This window comes from Saccopteryx bilineata, chromosome 2 (assembly GCF_036850765.1).
Source record: "Saccopteryx bilineata isolate mSacBil1 chromosome 2, mSacBil1_pri_phased_curated, whole genome shotgun sequence".
Classification (NCBI taxonomy): Eukaryota; Metazoa; Chordata; class Mammalia; order Chiroptera; family Emballonuridae; genus Saccopteryx; species Saccopteryx bilineata.
The window spans coordinates 341,939,809-341,964,321 of NC_089491.1; the positions used below are offsets into that span (position 1 = coordinate 341,939,809).

The 24,513-nt window shown below is 42.8% G+C and overlaps 1 protein-coding gene across 1 annotated transcript in view; it reads right to left on the reverse strand.

Annotated features, from left to right (window-relative positions):
* The window catches only part of KDM7A (lysine demethylase 7A), a 66,555-nt gene that overhangs the window by 19,418 nt on the left and 22,624 nt on the right, over nt 1-24,513 (reverse strand). The window contains exons 2-9 of the mRNA XM_066262439.1: nt 15,511-15,596; nt 14,286-14,403; nt 12,036-12,196; nt 9,819-9,960; nt 9,318-9,504; nt 7,631-7,793; nt 3,732-3,819; nt 1,587-1,693 (exon numbers count right to left, since the gene is read on the reverse strand). Of these exons, the coding sequence (XP_066118536.1) occupies nt 1,587-1,693; nt 3,732-3,819; nt 7,631-7,793; nt 9,318-9,504; nt 9,819-9,960; nt 12,036-12,196; nt 14,286-14,403; nt 15,511-15,596 (1,052 nt within the window). The remainder of the gene's footprint in view (nt 1-1,586; nt 1,694-3,731; nt 3,820-7,630; nt 7,794-9,317; nt 9,505-9,818; nt 9,961-12,035; nt 12,197-14,285; nt 14,404-15,510; nt 15,597-24,513) is intronic.

Sequence of the window (24,513 nt, forward strand, 5' to 3'; positions counted from 1 at the left end):
CTCTGCCCCCCAGGGGGCGATGCTCTGCCCATCCTGGGCGTCGCCATATTGCGACCAGAGCCACTCTAGCGCCTGAGGCAGAGGCCACAGAGCCATGCCCAGCGCCCGGGCCATCTTTGCTCCAATGGAGCCTTGGCTGCGGGAGGGGAAGAGAGAGACAGAGAGGAAGGAGAGGGGGAGGGGTGGAGAAGCAAATGGGCGCTTCTCCTGTGTGCCCTGGCCGGGAATCGAACCCGGGTCCTCCGCACGCTAGGCCGACGCTCTACCGCTGAGCCAACCGGCCAGGGCTATAAGTGTTTTTATAAGTATTTAAAATGTTCCTATTTCTCTAGGCTTCTACTTGGATAGAAGACTATAAACTTTGAAGTCCAGAATTGTACTGGAAAACGATAAATGGCAACTCTGTAACCCACTGTGACATTCCTGCAGCCTTGAAAAGTACCTGAGAACAAGGAACAAGTTGGGGACCCCAGGTAAGGATGGATTTTGGGAGCAGAGAGCACCTGTTCCTCCTATACCGGGGTCCCACCTCCATGCAGACGCCTGCACTCCGACACGATGTCTGCCTCTACACTGCGCTGCAGGTGTGGGATGGGGTCATCATTCTTTCCTCCCAAAGAGGCTGAGCCTTTTTATTTTTTTGAGCAAAGAAATCATAAATAAGTTTTATCATATTTAATTCTGTCCATTCTATCCTAGGAAATAAGTTAGTGGTTGTTTCTTTTCATTTTACCTTTTCTTCTTATGTAACTTTCAAATGGAAAAAGAAACAAATGTTTAGAATAAACTTTACTGTTTAATCTGTTTATCTCAGTTCTTATGGGAGTTGATTACAATAGCAGCACTATTTGCAAATGGACTGAACAAGTTAGACAACACAAAAGCAGATGAACTATATTCTCAAGGGCATGAATGTGTGAAAAGCAAAAAATAAAAAAATGGATAAAAAGAGAAGTGATATTGAGTTTCCAATTTGACTGCTCAACGGTTATTAAACCAAAAAATAAAACACCAAATCTGAAATTCCACATAAAAAAGGTAGCTTTCAAGTTTAAATAAAGGGATAATAATCCCTCCCCAAAAAAACAGAAAACCCCCAAGCCTGACATTTGGATGATTTGTGTTAACAGGTGCCTTGTGCTGGCCCACACACAGGGCCTAACAGTAACGGGACAGGCACTACTGCTTCTCTAAGGATGTGAAAATTATGCCCTTGATTTTTAAAAGCAAGTACACATGTTACATAATCATCCTTTGCCTTCAACTGCTTTTGCAAGTGAGGCACTTTCACATGCCAGGCACTATGTGCGGCTACCGGTGTCCCAGGGGAAATGAACATTTTTCAATACTACCTGCTCTGCCTCAGCTCTACACATAGCTACTCGTTCAAGTTACGGACTAGAGACTCTGATTTGCTAAAAAGCTCCCTGGCAAGGGGAAATAATGTATAAATATTTTAAAAAACAAAAGAGGGGCAACAGAAATACCAAACCAAAAAAAAAGGGTTTCTGTTTCTATCAGCAGCTTTTAGGGACTCTACAAACATGATACATATCGCATAACAAAACAGACTGATTATTAATTACCTTTCAGGGTTTCCAGCAAGTTTTTGGCTACAAACCAACATATGGCTTCAAAGAAAGGAAATTTGAAAAGATCTGGTGTTTTTAGCCTTTTTTCCATCTCATAACACCTAAATAAATACAATTGGAAGAAATGTAGTATTAATTTTAGCATTTCAAAGTTAAATGAAAGCAATCAACTCAAGGAAAATAAAATAAGCTGGTGCTGACATGTAAGACCAATCAAATACTGTATATTACTTATACATTTGGATAAGACTGAGTTGCGATCTTATACAGGTCTGATAACAAATTTGACAGTATACGGAAGAACTACACTGGCCATCCAAAAGATCACACCTTGGGATTTTTCTCCTAGTCTTAACAGAAGGAATTTCACAAGGGTTCTACTCAAATAAATGGGACAATATGTTTACAAGTCAACACCATGTGCTGGACAACACTGCCACACCCACTCTGGGTCTCTTTAGTTTCTAAGCCTTCAAGCCCAAGACCACACTTGGTGCTGGTCCAGGGGAGGAAATAGGAACCACCATGTTCACCTGTCTCCTGTGGGCGTCCTGGCAGCAGTCCACACACCCAGGAGCCACCCCTCCTCCAGGGACAGCTCGGGTATAAAGAAACAAGCTTCACACATGGCAGGGTAGGAGCTGTCCTGTCTTAAAGCTTCACGCATCATGGCCCAGGCTGGTTGGCTCAGTGGTAGAGCATTGGCCCAGAGTGTGGAAGTGATGGATTCAATTTCTGGTCAGGGCACACAGAAGAAGTGCCCATCTGTTTCTCCACCCCTTCTCCTCACACTTCTCTCTCTCTCCCCTGCAGTCATGGCTCGAATGATTCAACCAAGTTGGCCCTGGGAGCTGAGGATGGCTCATTGGCCTTGCTTCAGGTGCTAAAACAGCTCGGTTGCTGAACAACGGAGCAGCAGCCCAAATAGGCAGAGCATCAGCCCTGTGGGTTTACTGGGTGGATCCCGGTCAGGGCACATGCGGGAGTCTGTTTCTGCCTCCCTGCTTCTCACTTTAAAAAAAAAGCTTCATGCCCGCTAAGAACCAGTACAGCTTGTAATGACTGCACAGACGTGTATCACCCAGGGTCCCGTATGGGCAGGATAAGCTACAGAGTCACCACAGTCAGCCAAGCCCAAACACATGGCTTCCTACTAGGTACTTCTAGTTTTTCCGTCCTGATGTGGTTTACCAACCAGGACCCATTTTACCAAAGAAGTGCTTCCCAGAAACATTCTACTCTCATTAGGCCACCAGGGCATTGAGGTACCCGAAGGTCAGAAGCTCACACAGGAAGGGAAATAGCTGCTAACCCTCTCCCCACGGTAAAGCAAAGGGGGTGCTCTGACAGCCACCCTGACCGAGGGCTGCTTCTCCCAGCACCATGTGTCACACCTGAGTCTGACTGACTGCACCTCGTTCATTTCCCTCATGTAAAAACAGCAAAAGGGGAGCCCAGACATTCTTGTAAAATTTTGAAATTTAGGGAGATATTTAGTCTCAAACTAAATAAATTAGTTTTTTTATTTTAGATTTGGAATGCATCAAGGGGTCCTCCTGACAAAATTTTAAGATGATATTTTGGTTAAAAGTTCCTATTCTTAGTAATTTCTCAGGGCCTAGCTCCATGAGATCTCAACTAAAATATATTGTTGAATTTAGCTTTTTGGAACTTTGAAACAATGTCCTATTTAAGAAAGGACAGAAGAGCCCTGGCCGGTTGGCTCAGCGGTAGAGCGTCGGCCTAGCGTGCAGAGGACCCGGGTTCGATTCCCGGCCAGGGCACACAGGAGAAGCGCCCATTTGCTTCTCCACCCCTCCGCCGCGCCTTCCTCTCTGTCTCTCTCTTCCCCTCCCGCAGCCAAGGCTCCATTGGAGCAGAGATGGGCGGGATGGCTCTGTGGCCTCTGCCTCAGGCGCTAGAGTGGCTCTGGTCGCAACATGGCGACGCCCAGGATGGGCAGAGCATCGCCCCCTGGTGGGCAGAGCGTCGCCCCTGGTGGGCGTGCCGGGTGGATCCCGGTCGGGCGCATGCGGGAGTCTGTCTGTCTCTCCCTGTTTCCAGCTTCAGAAAAATGGAAAAAAAAAAAAAAAGAAAGGACAGAAGAGCCTTTAGCCTTTCAGTACCGAGGTCACAAACCTGAGCTGCATGCCAATGTTGAGGTTGTGCAGAAAGTTCCCCCCGAAAGCCATACAGTCCTGAGAAGTGAGCACGGCGTGGATCCACCCTGAAACAGTTAAGGGTACGTCAGCACTTTCTCAATATTTACACCAGATAGGACATCTCCCTGTGAAATCAGAAGCTCAAAATATCAACATCAGTGTCCTTCATACGCCAGCGCTTCAAAAGTTAATGTCCATAAACTCTACAAACTGTCACTCAACATTTATTGAAGGCCTACTATATGCCAGGCTCTGAGCCGAGCTTGAGGAAACAAATGCTTTGATCCAATCACACAAGAATCGGGGTACAAGATAGGTGAAGGTTTTTGTGGTTGTGGCTGTGTACGATTTTTAGCTTTAAAAAAATCAACTTTAAAGATTTTACTCTGAGACAGGTCAACTCTGGATAGAATGAAGCCAGCACATTTATTTCCACAAAGGGAACCCTGAGACTGGCTGAGCACCTCACTTCCCTAGTGTCTGAGTGAGCACCTTAGGGACCAGGCAGAGGAGGATCAGTGGAACTCAATGGATACCTGCTCTAAGAAGGGAAAGGCAGATCACCCACATCTCATGATGGAGGGCTCTGGTCCTATAAATATAAATGTTGGCAATCAAAATTATGGCTTATGCCCTGGCCGGTTGGCTCAGTGGTAGAGCATCGGCCTGGCATGCAAGGGGTCCAGGATTCGATTCCCAGCCAGGGCACACAGGAGAAGCGCCCATCTGCTTCTCCACCCCTCCCCCTCTCCTTCCTCTCTGTCTCTCCCCCTCCCGCAGCGAGGCTCCATTGGAACAAAGATGGCCTGGGCGCTGGGGATGGCTCCTTGGCCTCTGCCCAGGCGCTAGAGTGGCTCTGGTCGTGACAGAGCGACGCCCCGGAGGGGCAGAGCATCGCCTCCTGGTGGGCAGAGCGTTGCCCCCTGGTGGGCGTGCCGGGTGGATCCCGGTCAGGCGCATGCAGGAGTCTGTCTGACTGTCTCTCCCCGTTTCTAGCTTCGGAAAAATACAAAAACAAAAAAAAAATTATGACTTATTTTCCCATTAAAATATTTCCAAAGTGAGAAACATTTCTAAGAGATGCTGCCTAGCTTTGGAAAGAAATGTCCGTAGACTTCATGTAAGTATAAATAAATGCATACAAATACATCTGCATATAAAAATTAGCTGTTAAAATTGGTCCCGTTTTCTTTCTAGTTTTCATCTTTTGATCCCTTCCTGTGCTGTGACACATCAAAAAACTTGTCAAAGACTGACAAGGGACACTCATTTGTGTGGGCAAAGGCACAAAGCCTTGAGCTTGACCCCGATATCACAAGTCCGAAGTCCGTCAACTACAAATCCTAGAACTCAGTGGTTCTCACAGAGGCTGTACTGCCCAGAGAGCGTGTTTGGGAAAGTTTGGGGGCTTCTCTTGATTGTAACAATGATCAGGAGGCATTACTGTCATTGAGTGAGTGGGAGCCAGGGGTGCAAAATGCAGGACAGTCCCATGCAGTAAGAGACCACCCTGCATTTGTCAGAGTTCATGAATTTCTGCTGGGAATTCATTTAGTACAAAATCTGCCATGATCTGTCTGTGCCTAGAAACTATAATTCCATTCTACATACATGTAAACAAATTTTTGCATGGGTTTGGAATAATTTTCCAGGAATACAACTACTCTGTACATTGAAGGACACTGTACATTAGCTTGCTTGGAAGACTGTCACTTGCTAACCACCTTGGAAGAAAAGACTGCAATGTCTATAGCAGCGGTTCTCCACATCTCCAGACCAGCGCCATCAGCATCAGTCGGGAACTTGTTAGAATCCAAATTCTCAGGCCCTACCCCAGACCTGCTGAATCATAACTGCTGGGGAGGGGGCCCGCAATCAGTGCTTTAATAAGCCCTCCAGGGACTCTGGTGCTCAACGAAGTTGGAGAACCATTACTCTATACCAATACCATGGAATCTGAGCAGCCCATCATATACCTGCCTGTATTGGTGTTGCTGGCTTATGCAGCAGCTATTTTATTTTGTCTTGTAAGACTGCCAGGTCTAAGCAGGCACATTATGAAATAGTATTTTATTATAAATTACTTTTTACTCTCTTCTTTATATTCTAGTTAGGTCATCATATCAATTATTTTTAAATTATTGGTGTAAGGAGGTTAGAGCATCGATGAATCTGAATTTAAGATTTTTATGAGGATATAAATACATATTTGTTATAAAAGGGAACACAGGGAAGAGAAGAAAATTTAAAGGAGGAACTTGGCCCATTCACAATGAAAATACTGATACTAGATTCATAAATTCTGGTGTTCCAGGCATTCATTCATTCATTTATTATATACCTATGTATTTATTATTATATCCACCAGAAGCAAAGCAAAAAAGCAAAGCCTATGCTAACAAATCCTGTGAGCCTGGCAGCCACTGTGGTCACCCAAATCAGAGTGACACAATTCTATTCTCAAAACCACTGGCCCAGGAAGCCCTGCCTTCCATCGTGACTCAAAATGACACTCAACAGACACCTGTATTTGAGGCTATCCTTCCTCAGGTCCCTCAAAGAATGCTCCTCATTGTCTCAGGACAACAGCTGGATTCTTGCTGCTGGCTGGCCTTTCCTAGCAATGGAGAGCTGACCAGCTAAAGTAGAAGGGAACTTCATCAAAATTTTAAAATTTTGTACAAAAGATATTATCAAGACAGTAAAAATACAACCCACAGAACAGGAGAAAATACTGCAAACTGCATACCTGACAAGGGTCTAGTTTACAGAAGATATAAAAAATGCTTACACCTCAACAAAGGTGCAAACAGAAAGATAAACAACCCAACCTAAAAATGGGCAAAGGATTTGAATAGACATTTCTCCAAAGACATAGTCAAATGGGCAATAGGCACAAGAAAGGTGCTCAGCTTCACTACTCATTAAGGAAAAGCAAATCAAAACCACTGTGAGATACCACTACTTCACACCCACTAAAATGGCAGAAATGAAAAAGAGAATTAGAGTGTTGGTGAGGGTGTGGAGAAATGGAACACTATCTGTTGCTGGTAGGAGTGTGAAAGGGTGCAGCCATTTGGAAAACAGTTGGGCAGGTCCTCAAAATGTTAAATGTCATTCAACCATATGACCCAGCAATTCCACAACAAGTGGGTGTATAACCAAGGGAAATGAAATACCTCCACACAAAAACTTGGACACATGTGTTTAAAATAGCACAATGCCAAAAGGTGGTAGCAACCTCAATGTCCATCAGCTAATGAATGGATAAATGAAATGTGGTATATCTGTAAAATGGAATGTTAATCAGCTATAGAAAGTAATGAGGTGCTGATGCATGCCACAATAAGGATGAGCCTTGTAAACATTATGCTAATTAAAAGGAGGTAGATAAAAAAGGCTGCATACTCCACCTATATACGAAATATCCAGACTAGGCAAATCCACAGAGACCGAAAGCACATCAGCGGTTGCCAGGGGCTCAAAGAGGGGAGAATGGAGATGTGACTGCCAACTTATATAAGGTTTCCTTTCGAGGTGATGAAGTCAGATTTCAATGGTGGTAAAGATGCAGTCCTTGTTAATCTACTATACCAACGGACTTGTACACCTTTAAAAGGGTAAATACTCAAGTATATGAACTGTATCAAAATGAAGGTGAATGACAAACAGCACAAGGAAACAAGTCCTAGCTCTGCAGGAAGCTCTCTAAGGAACAAAGAAATGAAAAGTCCAACATCGCAGGCTGTGAGAGCTACAAGTCCAAAATCATAGGCTGTGCGAGCTACTTTCCGAACACGTTAAGGCCCAGGTTTCTCAGAGAGCTGATTCCACGTGACTATGGACAGTGGGGAGTGGGGAGGGGCGAAGCCTTACCTGTTGGAACAAACAGGGTGTGCCCCTGCTTTACCACACACTTGTAGCATTTATCCACCTTATCACCAAAGAACACCTCACTCTGGGTCACAGATGAACTCCAAGATTCATAGAGTGCCAAATTTTCATCTGTTGGCTTTATCAAATAAAAAATCTTCTCACCCTAAAAGGAAGCAATCACACTGTTTTTTAAAAGAAAAAGCCATTCTTAGAATGGCCTACATTGGTGTAATTTCCCCATACAATGACCTAAATTAAATAATTATCAGATTTCTTAGGCTCAGAAAGACTTCTTTTACGTACCTGATCAATAGTTATTGCCCTTAACAAGCATCCTCACAGAAGCTCCCCACCCCCAAACATGACAAGGAATCAATAAAGTAACATTGGAAAAATAGTTCCAAGAAAGGAGGGGTAAAAAAATCAAGAACATCCTACTGATTTCATTTTCAAGGTATAGAAGTACATCCATGTTCGTGGGCCCCAGGTTACAGAGAGTCATTTCTGCAAACTGTGTCCTTTCTCCTAAGATCTATAATATAATGATTATTTTTAAAGACCTGCACATCAGCTTCCTTTAATGAACCCTCTGCTGTCTCATGGAGAAGAGACAGGAGCTCAAGGACACAGCATCATGTAGGGTAGAGAGCACTGCTGACACTCAGGCACTTGATACAGATGAAGACCGAATTCTATACCAGCTCTGTCCAAAAGAACAACCTATGACAGTGGAAAGTTTTATATCCGTTCTATCCAAAACAGTAGTCAAAGGCCACATGTGGCTACTGAGCACTTGAAATACGGCTAGTGTAAATAATGAACTGAATTTAAGTTACATTTAATTTTTTTTTTTAATGAAGTGAGAGGCAGGGAGGCAGAGAGACAGACTGCCGCATGTGCCCAACCAGGATCCACCTGGCAAATCCCCTACCAGGTGATGCTCTGTCTGGGCCACTGCTCTGTTGCTTGGCAACAGAACTACTTTAGCCCCTGAGGTGAGGCCATGCAGCCATCCTCACTGCCCAGGGCCAGCTTTGCACGAACCATTCGAACCATGGCTGTGGGAGAGGAAGGAAGGGAGGAGGCAAGGAGCCAATGGGTGCTTCTCCTATGCACCCTGACCAGGAATCGAACACAGGACTTCTTCCACACGCCAGGCCTAAATATTCTATCACTGAGTCAACTGGCCAGGGCACATTTACTTTTTGATTATGTAAAATTTAGCCACATATGGCTAGCGGCTACTGCACCAAACAGCCCAGTTCTAGATAAAGTAAAGTGAATATAAACTGGCAAGAAGAATTAGTATTTTTATGGGCCTTCGTGACTTATCTCACTAGCTGTCTTAGCCTAACCTTGAGATCAGGAGCAATTATTTTTACTGTAATCTTGCTCCTTCTCAGGTATTCATTCAGGGATTAAGTGATAACTGACTAGTGGGAAGAGACAAAAGGCTACAAGAGACCAATTTATAAGATCAAGAATCCAAATATGAATTAAAAACTCATGGCTCCTCTATTATTTGGGAATCGAAAGTCATAAAGCTTAAAGTTAAATAATAGATCCTACTTAACAAGTACAAAAACTTACCTCTTTACAAAGGTATTAACAGCAAATAAATGCACCCCTGGAAAATAGGACTATGTGTTTTTGTCAATAAGAGAACAAAGAAATACCCCAATCTTACCCAGAGGACATGGTACCAAACTGAAGTTCCACCAAAGTCAATGTGGAAATCTGTGTAGCTGTCTTGAACGCCCATTAAGCAGTATTTCTGAACAAATGGCTTGGGAAAGACTGAATCATCTGGCCAATAATTTTCCACCCAGGACAGTTTTCTGGCTATCTCAGGGACCTCCACCAATTCAGACATCCTTTAAAAAGACAAACAAACACACATACACACACACACCCACATCATGCAAATTAAAACTTCTCAAAATGGCACCGCCCAGCTCAACCCAAACCAAGAAATTAACCAGAACTCAAGATAAACAACAATAGTTAAAATTTAAAACTCTTTGTACTTCTAAACATTCTCTGCGAGTGCCAAAGCAAAATTTACAACATTGCTATCACTGGACCACTTACAAAGTCACAATAATGTTTCTTACTAAAATAAATTTATCATTTAACTACATTTAGCTAAGACTCAGAAGGCTAACCGAAAATGTCCAGAACTACTCACTTTGTATCTGAAAATTCAAGGCTGATCACATTTAACACTTTTGGTCTGTTAGGATTCGTGAAGTATTTAACATAATTGTGAAGTGTCATTTTGCTGTCTGCCTGCCTTGCCACATCAATGACATCTATCACTTTGTCACCACCTGCAGAGAAAAATTATAGTCTTATTATTGGGCTTAAAGTTACATCAATAGATGCCCTAGACAAAAATACATAGCCTAAACAAAGATGCTTCCTAGAGCCTCAATTTCTAAGTCCAACTAGAGAGATGTTTTGAAAAGGGGGATGGTTTTTGAAGGAAAGAAAACAAGACAGAGCTGCATAATTAACACTGAGTGTAAAAACTTATGTTTTCAAAGCTTTCTATACACCAATGATTTGTGTGCAGCTCATAGGGACAAAAAAGCATTAGACTGGTCTGCACAAATGGCCACACGCACTGGGTTTCAGTGTCCTTGCCCATAAGATGAGTTAAATGGCTTCTCCTTTTCACATCTGTAACACCTAAGATTCCAAGTCTATCCTTTTGAAAAATCAATCAGTCATTGGGAAACAAGTTAACTAGGACAAACAATTCCTGCTTGCCTGGTTGTGTCTTCTCTTCTAATATTCTGCTTCAAGAAAAAAATCAGTGGTTAGAAAGCCAAAACACGTCAGATTAGCATCTGTGGGATGAGCTCTGAATTGGGATTAATTCCTGTAAAACCACGGACTGTTGCTTGCACAGCACTGCATAGTTACCACAGGGAGCATAATCAGTTTTACACTGTCCTACAGGATAAGACAGAATTCAGAAGATAGCAATACTTAATCAATCTGAAAGAGAAAACAAATAAATGCTGTTTTCTTACTGTTATGTAACTGTATAGAAGTAGAAAACTATTGCTGAATAAACTTTATTTATTTAATTTATTTTACAAAGAGAGAGAGGGATAGATAGGGACAGACAGACAAGAACGGAGAGAGATGAGAAGCATCAATCATCAGTTTTTCGTTGCGACACCTTAGTTGTTCATTGATTCCTTTCTCATATGTGCCTTGACCGTGGGCCTTCAGCAGACTGAGTAACTAACCCCTTGCTCAAGCCAGCGGCCTTGGGTCCAAGCTGGTGAGCTTTGCTCAAACCAGATGAGCCTGCGCTCAAGCTGGCGACCTCGGGGTCTCGAACCTGGGTCCTCCGCATCCCACTCCAATGCTCTATCCACTGCGCCACCACCTGGTCAGGCAGTAAACTTTATTTTATACTCAGGAGACAAGGCGATTCTGTAACTGAAGGGCTCTGCGGACTGGGGAACAGTGTGTGCTCCTTACGTCAGGATACTTACATTATTACCCTATGTTTATTTCACAGTGCGATCTAGGCAAACAGGGTTAGGTTACACTTCTGTCTCATCCCCTACTGTGTCAAATACTCAGAACTATCTGAATGTGAAGTCGTAACTGAATTTCCTCTGTGAAACAGTTATCAATGAGAACTGTCAACCCAAAGGCTCAATAAAGGGACACGTTCTGCGATATTTCAGGCTCAAGAGATAACGGGCTATAAGGAATGTTCAGTTCTGAGTCAAGGCAGATTTGGCTCTAATCCTCAAATAATCTCTCTCTACTGCTGACAAGAAATGAGAGCTACATGGAGTCAGCTTTATCTATAAATACTATGATGAGAATAAATAAAATGACTAAAAATGACAACAGTACCACAACAGACGAAGGATTTCCCCCCTTGTATCTTATGCGTTTCTGGGCCTCAAAATAACAAATTAGGACCAGACATCATTAAATGGCAGTATTGCCAAGTCATAAGTACAAAAACAGGTTTGGCAATTTCTCTTGCATGGCCTTGGCAGAGGGTCACGACAGCCGGTCCAGAAGCCCTGCACGTGAATGCTAGAAGCCCAGACCCAACCCAGTTCCCCACTGTCTCCTTCCCAGTGTCTTAGTGACCCCTCAGTAACAGCTGTTCCTAAGCACCCGAAAATTTGACAACCAAAAAGGGAGCAGGGTGAGTCTGAGAAAATAACAGATGGTTTTACAGGAATTTCGTTCGGTTTTTCTCACAACTGTAGGTCTGCCGAGAAAAAAGGTTTTCAAAAACATAGGTGATACTGAATTTCACTTTTCCTGACAGACCTAAATTCCACTTTCAGTTCAGTTAGGACACCATCACCTGTACTTTTACCCGTGCTTCCCCAAGTACTTAGAGGATTCAAGTTCGTACCTACATGACGTTCCACATCCATAACAGAAAAGGTAGCTGCAGGGAGCCTGAGTCCTAGGTCGTCTAACTTGGGGACCATAATGGGGACTTCAAATCCATGTTTCTCCAGGTACCTCTGTGTCAGCTGGCTGCCATGCATCTTTACAATGACCTCATCGGCACTGGGGAACACAGAAGAGCAAAACGGCATCTCTGTTAACTTCAACGGGATAAAATGAAAAGGCTCTGGTCCTAGCCAGGGGTGCCATGCACAGAGCATCGCCCAGGAGCACCGAGGTCGCTGGTTTTATCCCAAGGTCGATTTTTGGAGTTAAATAAAACCAACGCCCTGAACTGATCGTGGTTATGGTGGGGACACCCGGGATCATCCCTGTGGCCTGCTCCCATCGTGCCCACTTGGGCAGAGAGGCCACGGGAATCGAAAGGCCAGGATTTCTACCATGACTCCCTGGGTCACAAAGCTATTTGAAAACAAATAAAAGCTATGAATCTCCTCCCTGGAAAAAGGTCCGTTTCCACATGGACACTGAATAGTTTGCCCAATCTCAGGGAGCTCACAGGCCTCTCTAGTCTGCGCCTAGACCCCAGCTGAGAACTCCCGCCCTGGGCTACAAACCAATCAAGGAAAACAAACACATTTCCCAATGACTTTGAAACTGATAAAGGAGATAATCTGAGAAGAGGGCCTTTAATATCACAAAAATCTTATGGAAAACCACTGTTGACAATGTTTTCCTTCTCTCAGTAGGCCCAAGGGAGCCAGTGTTAGCTGCTTACACTACATGTTTCTGTTTACGATAAAGAAAGGGGATAGGATTCCTAAAGACAGTGAAGAAACGGCAAGGATTTTATAGTTATGGGATTTTCAGTAATTCTATAATAGGTTACATGTGTGTAATTTAAATTTAAAATGTGCTTCCTCTCTTTAACAAGCCTGGATGTGATCTTGTGTAAAAGCTTATTAAGCATTAACTTAAATAGCTGTCAGGCAGTGAGCAAGGAAAGCTCTAAGTTAGCATGATTAAAGGCTGTATAATGCCACAGGTGACTCAAATACATTCCACTATCTTTCTTATTGATTTTAGAGAGAGAAGAAGAGAGACATGAATATAGATCTGTTCTTCTCAGGGGTCCCCAAACTTTTTACACAGGGGGCCAGTTTACTGTCCCTTAGACCATTGGAGGGCCGCCACATACAGTGCTCCTCTCACTGACCACCAATGAAAGAGCTGCCCCTTCCGGAAGTGTGGCGGGGACTGGATAAATGGCCTCAGGGGGCCGCATGCGACCCGTGGGCCATAGTTTGGGGACACCTGTTCTATGTGCCCTGATCGGGTATCAAATCAGCAACCTCTGCACTTTAGGATGATGCTCTAACCAACAGAGCTTATCTGGCCTGGGTTCTTTCCATTATCTTTTAAAAATCATATAATATCACTTATATGTGACATCTAATGAACAAAATAAACTAACAAACACACTAGAAACAGACTCACAGATACAGAAAGCACATAGCTGTCAGAGGGGTTGGGAGTAAAAAAGGATAAGGGATTAAGCAAAGAAAAAAACACAGACACACAGCCAACAGTGTAAGGATTGCAGAAGGGAGATGGGGTGGGGAAGGGGAAGAAGGGAGAGGGGGAATAGATGGTGATGGAAGGAGACATGACTTGGGGGGTGAACAAAGAATACAGTAGACAGATGATGTAGTACAGAGCTATACACCTGAAACCTATATAATTATATTAACTAATGTCACCCCAATAAATTCAATAACAAAAAAAAATTTAAAAAAAAAACAAAACAGTTATGCTGCCACCAGAGAGGCTGAGCAAAGGATAATTCTAGTAGACCGGGGCAGAAGCAGATACAAAACAAAAGAAAAAACAGTCTGAAAACAGGAGTAGAATGAGGCGATGGGCGTAGTAGCCGCTACTGTAAGGACCCAAGAACTTAACACAATTGTCTTAGGTTACTGTATTTCAAACCTTTTCGGACTAGGATCCAATTGAGAAATATATTTTTACATAGTGACCCAGTACGCACACTCATAAGCAAAGTCCCATGAAACTAGGCTTATTTCGTCCCATTCCTTGAAGTGTACCAATATTTTGTTTCATTTTCTTTAAAAATGTAAAAACTTGATTGAGAATGATAACGGGTTGTAAGCTGACATTTGAAAACACTGCTTTCGATGTCATTTATCGGGCAAGGTTCTGGAACTGTCGCCAGCCAGGTGGGCATCCACACCTTGGGAAGACGCGGGCACGCAGTTCCTTCACAAAAGCCCTTGTCCCGGCTTGCACCGGTTTGGAGCCGTCATCGACCTCTGTGTAGTCATGTCTGTGCCAGTTCCTCCTCTTCTTCACTGGGTTTGCAGGTGAAAAAAGAAGAAATGAATCATTTTGGTACCTACGTCCTAATCTTTATATAATTAGACTTAATTTTTAAGTACAATAAAAACACCCACATTTTTAATGCATTTCTAGGCTGAAAAAATAAATTCTACTTAATATAAGACAGCAATTATAGGCAATCCTGTTTTTTTCTAATTTACTTTTTATTTCCCAATAATTTAAAAATTACAGCAAGGAATTCAAATTAGTGGATAGAACCTTTTAGAAGATTCACATTGCCTGACCAGGTGGATAGAGTGTCGGACTGGGATGCCAAGGACCCAAGTTCGAGACCCTGAGGTCACCAGCTTGAGCGCAGGCTCATCTGGTTTGAGCAAAAGCTCACCAGCTTGGACCCAAGGTCGCTGGCTTGAGCAAGGGGTTACTCGGTCTGCTGAAGGCCCACAGTCAAGGCACATATGAGAAAGGAATCAATGAACAACTAAGGTGTTGCAATAAGCAACGAAAAACTGATGATTGATGCTTCTCATCTCTCTGTCCCTGTCTATCTCTCTCTCTGACTCTCTCTCTGTCTCTGTAAAAAAAAAAAAAAGATTTACATTGACACAGACTCTAAAATCTCACAGTTATTTAAAATGATTTCCACAAGAACTTAAGGTTATAATATGACTTCCACAGATCATCCAAATCATTCTCTCAGAATAGAGTTTTGGCTTACACGTCAGAAATCTATTTTCAACAGCTCAGTGCCCTTCTCTCTCACTTCAAGATGTAGTCCCCTAATAAGCATGGGCATACCAACACCAAGAAGAGCAGGCAACTGCATCACAATTAGAGACAGACAAGTGGGATCACAGAATAACTCTGAAAATATGTACTTGAGTTTGGGGGCTTTGCACTGGCAACTAAGAACGATAGTATTTTTTCCCTTAATTTTTTGACATATTTAATTAGTTACTTAATAATTCAGACAACTGCATTCTCTATTATCTTCAGAAATATCTTTCCTACATAGTCTGTAGTGGGCATGCGATAACTAATTGCATGTACCATGTAGAGTACCATCACACACGCATTCAGTACTGAACTCGGCTTCTATTTGAGCATCCAGTACTCACTCAAGGAGGGGCCGTGGAGAACTGCACAGTTGGGACAGTGATACAGGTCAATGTCAACAGCATGATGTTCTTCGACTCCAACACAGCTAAGGTAAAGAAAAGCCAATAAGTAAGTACCGTAAATCTAAAAGCTTTACTTAACTGCATTAGATTGGCTGCAATTGACCTGAGAAATATACACCAACCTCACCAACACATTTGTAAAGCACAGAAACATATGCAAGGATGAATTTTATTCTCTTTGCCACACACCTGCTAAATAATTGTGGGGAGACTATATTCGAACATGGGAAATGATCCAGTATTAGCAGCAATGGAGACATCAGAAGTAATGCAGTAATAAGCCAGAAGACCCTCAAGTATTATGTAAATGATACCTGTTCTTCCTTTAATGTTTGTCCTCCCCCCCCCCCAAATAAGGCCTTTAACCTTCCAGTGTGGCTGTCTTTATTTGGAGATAAGGCCTTTAAGGAAGTAATTAAGGTTAAATGAGGTCACAGAGTGGGGCCTTCACCCCAGAGAATTAGTGTACCTATAAGACAAGACACCAAAGAGCACGCATTCTCTCTTCCTGCATGCACAAAAAGAGAAAAGGCCATATATGAGTGCACAGCAAGAAGACCACCATCTGCAAGCCAGAGGACAGCCCTCCCCAGAAACCAACCCTGGTCAACCTTTACTGGGAACATCCAGCCTCCGTAAGTGTGAAAACATACATTTCTGTTGTTTGGGCCTCCCAGCCCTACAGTAATTTGTTATGGCAGCCCTGGACAACTAAGACACAAACTAACTTTAAAATACAGCTGTCATCTACTAGAGTTGGGGAGTAAATTCGGGTAAACATCACTGACATGGTAAGAGCACTGAGTCCTAACAGTCCTGCTTTGGGGTTCATAGCCCTCACTAATCAGTTCAATCAGTTTGAGGTACTGTACTTGGAATACTCAGTCCCATGGAGTACACCACAGTGGCAATTAAATAAAAAGTAAAATTTAAGGGAACCAGCTAGAGACTGAAAAAACTGATTAGTGACATCTTGAAAATAAGAGTATCTTATTAAAGAAAGACCCCAGTAGTTTTGCTACATCCCAAGTAACTCATTAGGGAATAAGTGTCTGTACTCACAAAAAAGTTATAAAAGAAAAACACAGCCACAACTTTTACTTGAAAAAGACACAAAGCAGAACTAACAGAAACTGAGAAAGAATTTGTAGTAAGCCCAAAGCAGAGTCCATCTCCAGCTGACCTGCGGAAAAGCAAATACCAAAGGAGATACATACTTCTTGCAAAAAGAATATGACCACAAAGAGGTCAGGGATGCAAGGGATAAAAATGAAGAGCTAAGAAAAGTAATATATATGTGAGTAAATTTGCATGAACACTACATGCAACAAAATAATGTCATGTGAGACCTTAAAATATATAAAGGACTAAAGCACATGACAACAGCAACATGTGCGTCAGGAGACGACAAATAGAGTCACAGGTCCTACAGTTCCTGCACTGGCAGGAGAGGGAAGGTAATGATTAACATCAGACGTCAGTAATGAGTGGGGGATGCCTGTTAGAATTCCTTGGGAGACCACTAACAGAACAGAAACACAGAGTGTTACTTCAATTACATTATTGGAAATGGACTAAATGCTCCAGTTAGAAGGCATTATTCAGCTGACTTACTATAATTCACCTATTATAAGAAGCATAAAACAAGGATACAGAAAGATTGGAAGTAAAAGGATAGGCAAATAAATACCATGAAAACTCGAATCAAAAGAAAGCATAGCTGCCTGACCAGGCCGTGGCGCGGTAGATAGAGCGTCAGACTGGGATGAGGAAGGACCCAGGTTCGAGACCCTGAGGTCGCCAGCTTGAGCGTGGGCTCATCTGGTTTGAGCAAAAATTCACCAGCTTGGGCCCAAGATCGCTGGCTCAAGCAAGGGGTTACTTGGTCTGCTGAAGGCCAATGGTCAAGGCACATATAAAGCAATCAATGAACAACTAAGGTATCGCAATGCACAACGAAAAACTAATGATTGATGCTTCTCATCTCTCCGTTCCTGTCTGTCTGTCCCTGTCTATCCCTCTCTCTGACTCTCTCTCTGACTCTGTAAAAAAAAAAAAAAAAAAAAAGAAAAAGAAAGCATAGCTATCTTTAAGCCATACAGAATGCAGAGCAAAAAATATAATGAGATAAATGTGCTCACTGATAATAATAAAAATTTCCATTCACCAGGAGGATGTGACAGGAACAACTGCAGTGGGAGGTTTTGACAACTCTCTTGGTATCCAGCAGAACACACAAGCAAAACAAAAACCTATGAAATATACAAGTTTGAACTGCTTGTATAGGATTAAAGACAGGACTTATGCTGGGAAAACTGGACAGATAACAAGCAAAGAAAAGAAAAAAGAAACCAGACCACGAACTTACGACATACACAGACACACACACACACACACACACACACACAATCAAAATGGATTAAACACTTAAATGTAAGTCACAAAACCATAAAAATCCTAAAAGAAAACATAGGCAGTAAAATTTCTCATAGCAATATTTTTGTTTATCTCTTTGAGGAAGGAAAACAAAGGAAAAAATAAACAAACTGACTACATCAAACTAAAAAAGCTTCTGCAGAGCAGGAGAAACCACCAACAAAACGAAAAGGGAACCCACTGAATGGGAGAACATATTTACCAATGATACAACTGATAAAGGATTAATTTTCAAAATATATAAAGAACTTATACAACTCAACACCAAGGATACAGATAACCAAATTAAAAAATAGGCAAAGGACCTAACTAGACACTTCTCCGAAGAGAATATATAGATGGCCAATAGACATATGAAAAAATGATCAACGTCACTAATCATCAGAGATGCAAATTAAAATCACAGTGAGACAGCACTTCATACCTGTCAGAATGACTATCATCAATACATCAACAAACAAAAAATGCTGGTGAGGATGTAGAGAAAGGGGACCCTCGTGCACTGTTGCTGGGAATGCAGACTGGTGCAGCCAGTATGAGTGTCCCTAAAAAATTAAAAATGAAACTGCCAGAGACCAGGAATATATCTGAAGAAACCCATAACACTAATTCAAAAGAATATATACACTCCAATGTTAAATGCAGCATTGTTTACAACAGCCAAGCAAAGATCAGAAAACAGCCCAAGTGCCCATCAGTAGATGAATGAATAAAAAAAGCTGTGGTACATTTACACAATGGTGTACTACTCTGCCATAAAAAAGAAAGAAATCTTATCTTTTGTGACAGCATGGATGGACCTGGATATTATTATGCTAAATGAAATAAGGCAGTCAGGTAATGACAAATACCATAGGATCTCACTTAATATGTAGAATCTAACAAACAAAATAAACTGATGAATAAAACTGTGTATCAAAAGTTCACTCTCTCACTCAAAGCAACAAATAATTCAATTTCCTCCTAATGAGAAAACCGAGTCATCACAATGCCCACACCTGCAAAGCCCCACAGTAACATCATCAAAGAGGGTGGGTGTTGCCTTTGAGGTGAGTTAACTCCAGGAATATAGAGGACAGCTGACAACCCGCTCTTCCATTTCTTTCAGACCGTTGAACTCTGGTGTCAGCTGAAGTCTTAGGACAGCCATAAGCCAGGCAAGGCCGACCCTGCATTGTTCCACGCCACTAGGTAAATAAGTGCCAGTTGGCATCAGGTAGGTGGATGTGTTGATTTTGGAACTAGAAAGGCTTGGCCTGATTTCTAGCTCCACTAGTTTCTACTTTGAGTCAATTTCTTAATCTCTTTGAGCAGCGGGGATTAACTAGGACAACAAATGAAAACCTATAAAGCACAGAGCCTGGCACAGTAAATATATTTTAAGTAATAAATGACAGTTAATATATTAAATAATATTATTATGTTTCTATTAGCTACCAGTCACAGATCATATAGCTCTGGGCTTATCTATGAAATAATAAGAAATTTGAGCCTCAGCAGGAAACTTGGCTTTATGATTAAGCTTAATATTTTTTTCTTCAATAATGTCTCTTCAGAGAACACTTAATTACTCAAATGGCCATTCTTTAAGAGAAAAAGAAGAGACTTTCTTTCAATGTTTAGTTCAGGGGTCCCCAAACTATGGTCCCCTGAGGCCATTTATCCGGCCCCTGCCGCACTTCTGGAAGGGGCACCTCTTTCATTGGTGGTCAGTGAAAAGCATGGCGCAAAGCATGGCGTCACTCACATACAGTACTACTTTTGGTGACGCGGGACGCACGCGTCATGGCTCCGGAAGCGCGTCATATCACTTGTTACGGCTAGCAGTGACAATTATGGAACTGGACATTGACCATCTCATTAGCCAAAAGCAGGCTCATAGTTCCCATTGAAATACTGGTCAGTTTGTTGATTTAAATTTACTTGTTCTTTATTTTAAATATTGTATTTGTTCCCGTTTTGTTTTTTTACTTTAAAATAAGATATGTGCAGTGTGCATAGGAATTTGTTCATAGTATTTTTTTTGTTGTTGTATTTTTCTGAAGCTGGAAACGGGGAGGCAGTCAGACAGATTCCTGTATGCGTCCGACTGGGATCCACCCGGCATGCCCACCAGGGGGCGATGCTCTGCCCATCCGGGGCGTCGCTTCTGTTGCCACCAGAGCCACTCTAGCACCTGAGGCAGAGGCCATGGAGCCATCCCCAGAGCCCAGGCCATCCTTGCTCCAATGGAGCCTTGGCTGCGGGAGGGGAAGAGAGAGACAGAGAGGAAGAAGAGGGGGAGGGGTGGAGAAGCAGATGGGCGCTTCTCCTGTGTGCCCTGGCCAGGAATCGAACTCGGACTTCTGCACGCCAGGCTGATGCTCTACCACTGAGCCAACCGGCCAGGGCCTGTTCATAGTATTTTTATAGTCCGGCCCTCCAGTGGTCTGAGGGACAGTGAACTGGCCCCCTGTGTAAAAAGTTTGGGGACCCCTGGTTTAGTTCATTTATAATGGTTGAGTTCTCTGGAGTCAGTCTGCCCAAGTTAGAATCCTGACTACTCCATTTAGGAGCTGTATGACTTTGAGTAACTTACTTTGCCTGTTTTTTTGTTTCATCTATAAAGATGGAGATAATGAAAGTATTTCCCTCAAAGAGTTATTATGAAAACTAAGTTTACACACATAAAATGCTTAGAATGAAACTGTAAAATGAGTCTTGCTGGTTCAAAAACCTTATTTTCCCTACCAGTGTTGGCTTAATAGGTTGATATTCCTACTAAAAGTACTAGGGTGACTTTTAAATTACATTTTATGCAGTATTTTAACCCTGAAATATTTCATTACCAGATATCAGCTAAAGTAAAAATTTTAATTTGCATGCATGAAATATTTTCAATGAAAATCAAACTACGCCTTGGCCAGTTGGCTCAGTGGTAGAGCATCAGCGTGAAGTGGGGAAGTCCCAGTTTGACTCCCTATCAGGGCACACAGGAGAAGCGCCCATCTGCTTCTCCACCCCTCTCCTTATCATCTCTCTCTCTCCTCTCTTCTCCTCCGCTCCTGCAGCCATAGCTCAATTAGGGCAAGTGGCTGTTGGTGTTGTTTCCCCACGCCCACACTGAGGATGGCACCATGGTCTCTGCCTCAGGCCCTAGAAAATGGGCCCATTTGCAATAGCACAAGGGCTCCAGATGGGCACAGCATCGCTCCCTAGTGGGCTTTTGCCATGTGGATCCTGGTCAGGGTGCATGTGGGAGTCTGTCTCTGCCTCCTCTCCTCTCACTAATATTAAAAAAGAAAGAAAGAAAGAAAAAGAAAATCAAATCAGTGATTTATGATTAGTCTGTGATTCAGGAAAAGTACCCAACTTGTTATTTTCTTGCTAACATATAAAACTGTTTTCATAAAATCAAGTGCTTTTCTTTTATAAGCTGAGTATAGCATAGTTCAATTCTTGTGAAGATTTTATATTTGACACATTAAAGCTATCTATTGCCATATTATGTCCTTAACTCTATTTAACAAAGGTTTTAAATGAAGTACAGAGTCTGAACCAAATTCCTTCAGTTCATAATAATCTTTGAAAATTAGATACTCTTCCTGCCTCCAACAGCTGGTTCAAGCTTCCAAATGTCCCAGGGCTTCCAACCAGCTGACTACGAATGTCTATGTTAATAAGGGTGAGGGAGGAAGGCAATGAAAAAGGAATCGACCAAAGAACATGAGAGTAAGGGAAGGAAGGAATGAAGAGCCAATAGATGAGCTCACTGGTACACAAGGCACCCCTTAAGAAGCTGAAAATCTGCTGACAAATTCTATAAACGTGTCCCAAGATAAATACATGAAATACAGACATCAAATATACTATTTGCTTCTTGTACAGAAAACATGTTCTTTTTGTCACTGTCCAACACCTAAGTTCACAGGGTAAGCAAGGGGAAGGATAAATAGAGTAAACAAATCTCTATGATTAAGCACAAATAAAATGTTCTCTCATGAAGGTAATAATTTTTTTTAGAATGTTCTAAGGAAGAAAAAGTGTTCAAGAATTTCTAAAATATGCAAACAGGCTCCCATAGGTGCTTTCCACCCTCCAGTAGTCATTCCACTGGTCACTTGCCACTCAAGCTGAGACTCTTCTAGTCTTTTTTATTTCCCCCCTCAGGACTTTTAAAAAAAATTTTTTTTGCCCTGGCCGGTTGGCTCAGCGGTAGAGCGTCGGCCTAGCGTGCGGAGGACCCGGGTTCGATTCCCGGCCAGGGCACATAGGAGAAGCGCCCATTTGCTTCTCCACCCCTCCGCCGCGCCTTCCTCTCTGTCTCTCTCTTCCCCTCCCGCAACCAAGGCTCCGTTGGAGCAAAGATGGCCCGGGCGCTGGGGATGGCTCTGTGGCCTCTGCCCCAGGCGCTAGAGTGGCTCTGGTCGCAACATGGCGACACCCAGGAGAGTCGCAACATGGCGACGCCCAGGATGGGCAGAGCATCGCCCCCTGGTGGGCAGAGCGTCGCCCCCTGGTGGGCGTGCCGGGTGGATCCCGGTCGGGCGCATGCGGGAGTCTGTCTGTCTGTCTCTCCCTGTTTCCAGCTTCAGAAAAATGCAAAAAAAAAAAAAAAAATTTTTTAATTCATTTTAGAGAGGAGAGAGAGGGAGAGAGAGAGAGAGAGGAGAGAGAGACAGGGGGGAGGACCTGGAAGCATCAACTCCCATATGTGCCTTGACCAGGCAAGCCCAGGGTTTCGAACCGGCAACCTCAGCATTTCCAGGTCGACGTTTTATCCACTGCGCCACCACAGGTCAGACTGAGACTCTTCTAGTCTTGAGCAATTTACCTTCTGCCTGTCCAGCCACGTGGGCATGTCTATGGAAACCAAGGGAGGTGATCATGCAATAATGGCCCCATGAATGTGCTACTTCATGGAGACAGACTAAACTTCTATTTATAATCACTGAAACGGCAATAAATGCCATCCCAAATGAAAGGTCTGCGAGAATTTAAGAACTCTGTAAAACATCTTCAGGGAGAAAAAGCTTGCCATGATGATAAAGGATAAATAGTAGCAATTTCATAAAGGTTTGCTTAGCAATGTTCTGAATAAAAAAAGGACTTTGAAAGTATGTTATCAGTACGCACACTACTGCCTTCAGGTATTTCTGATTGATAAATAACTGTAACAAGGATAAAGAGACAATATGCAAAAAAAATATTCTAAAGCATGTACTGTATCAAGAGTACATGAAATGCTTGCTGAGTCCAGTGCCTTGCTGGGAAATGCAAGATTTAAGAAATTAACATTTCAAGGAATCTTTTTCTAAACTCCTTTGGCGCTCAGTCTATCTGTGGCTCCCAAGCCTGGTGCATTAGAACCCCCCACAGAGCTTTTACAAGCTGCTATGTGGCAGCCTTTCAAAGGCAGGAGGCAGCTCTATAGGAAGAAATACAGAAGGATCTCCAAGATATGCTGTAAAGAAACAAAAGGCAGGTGCAAAACAGTTTGCATAACATACCCCCCCCCCAACTAATCATGCATGTTTGTAAATGCACAGTTTATGTCTAGGACAATATGTAAAAACTTGGTAAAAGAGGTTGGCCCTGGCCTGACCATGCAGTGGTACAATGGATAGAGCAGGGGTCCCCAAACTTTTTACACAGGGGGCCAGTTCACTGTCCCTCGGACCGTTAGAGGGCCAGACTATAAAAAAACTATGAACAAATCCCTATGCACACTGCACATATCTTATTTTAAAGTAAAAAAACAAAACAGGAACAAATACAATATTTAAAATAAAGAACAAGTAAATTTAAATCAACAAACTGACCAGTATTTCAATGGGAACTATGCTCCTCTCACTGACCACCAATGAAAGAGGTGCCTCTTCTGGAAGTGCGGTGGGGGCCGGATAAATGGCCTCAGGGGGCCGCATGCGGCCCGCGGGCCGTAGTTTGGGGACCCCTGGGATAGAGCGTCTGACTGGGATGCAAAGGACCCAGGTTCAAAACCCCAAAGTCGCCAGCTTGAGCGCAGGCTCATCTGGTTTGAGCATAGTTCACCAGTTTGAACCCAAGTTCACTGGCTTGAGCAAGGGGTCACTCAGTCTGCTGTAGCCCCCTGGTCAAGGCACATATGAGAAAGCAATCAATGAACAACTAAGGTGCCGCAACAAAGAACTGATGCTTCTCATCTCTCTCCCTTCCTGTCTATCTGTCCCTATCTGTCCCCCTCTCTGTTATTTGTTACCAAAAAAAAAATGTGGTTGGCTCTGGGAAAGAAAGCTGAATGGATGCAGAATCGGGGTGAGGGAGAATTGCTTTTCACCATATAACCATCTAGTATTATCTTTTGTACTGTGCATTGCTCATTTAAAAAAAAGAAAAAGAAAAACATATTATTGAGCCCCACATTAGAGCTACAGGGAAAAGTTACTGGGTGGGGCCCAATAATCTTTATTTTTAACAAGTTCCCCAGGTGATTTTTTGCAGCCAGCTAGCTGGGCAGAGAGGTGGCATGTGAAGAACGATTGC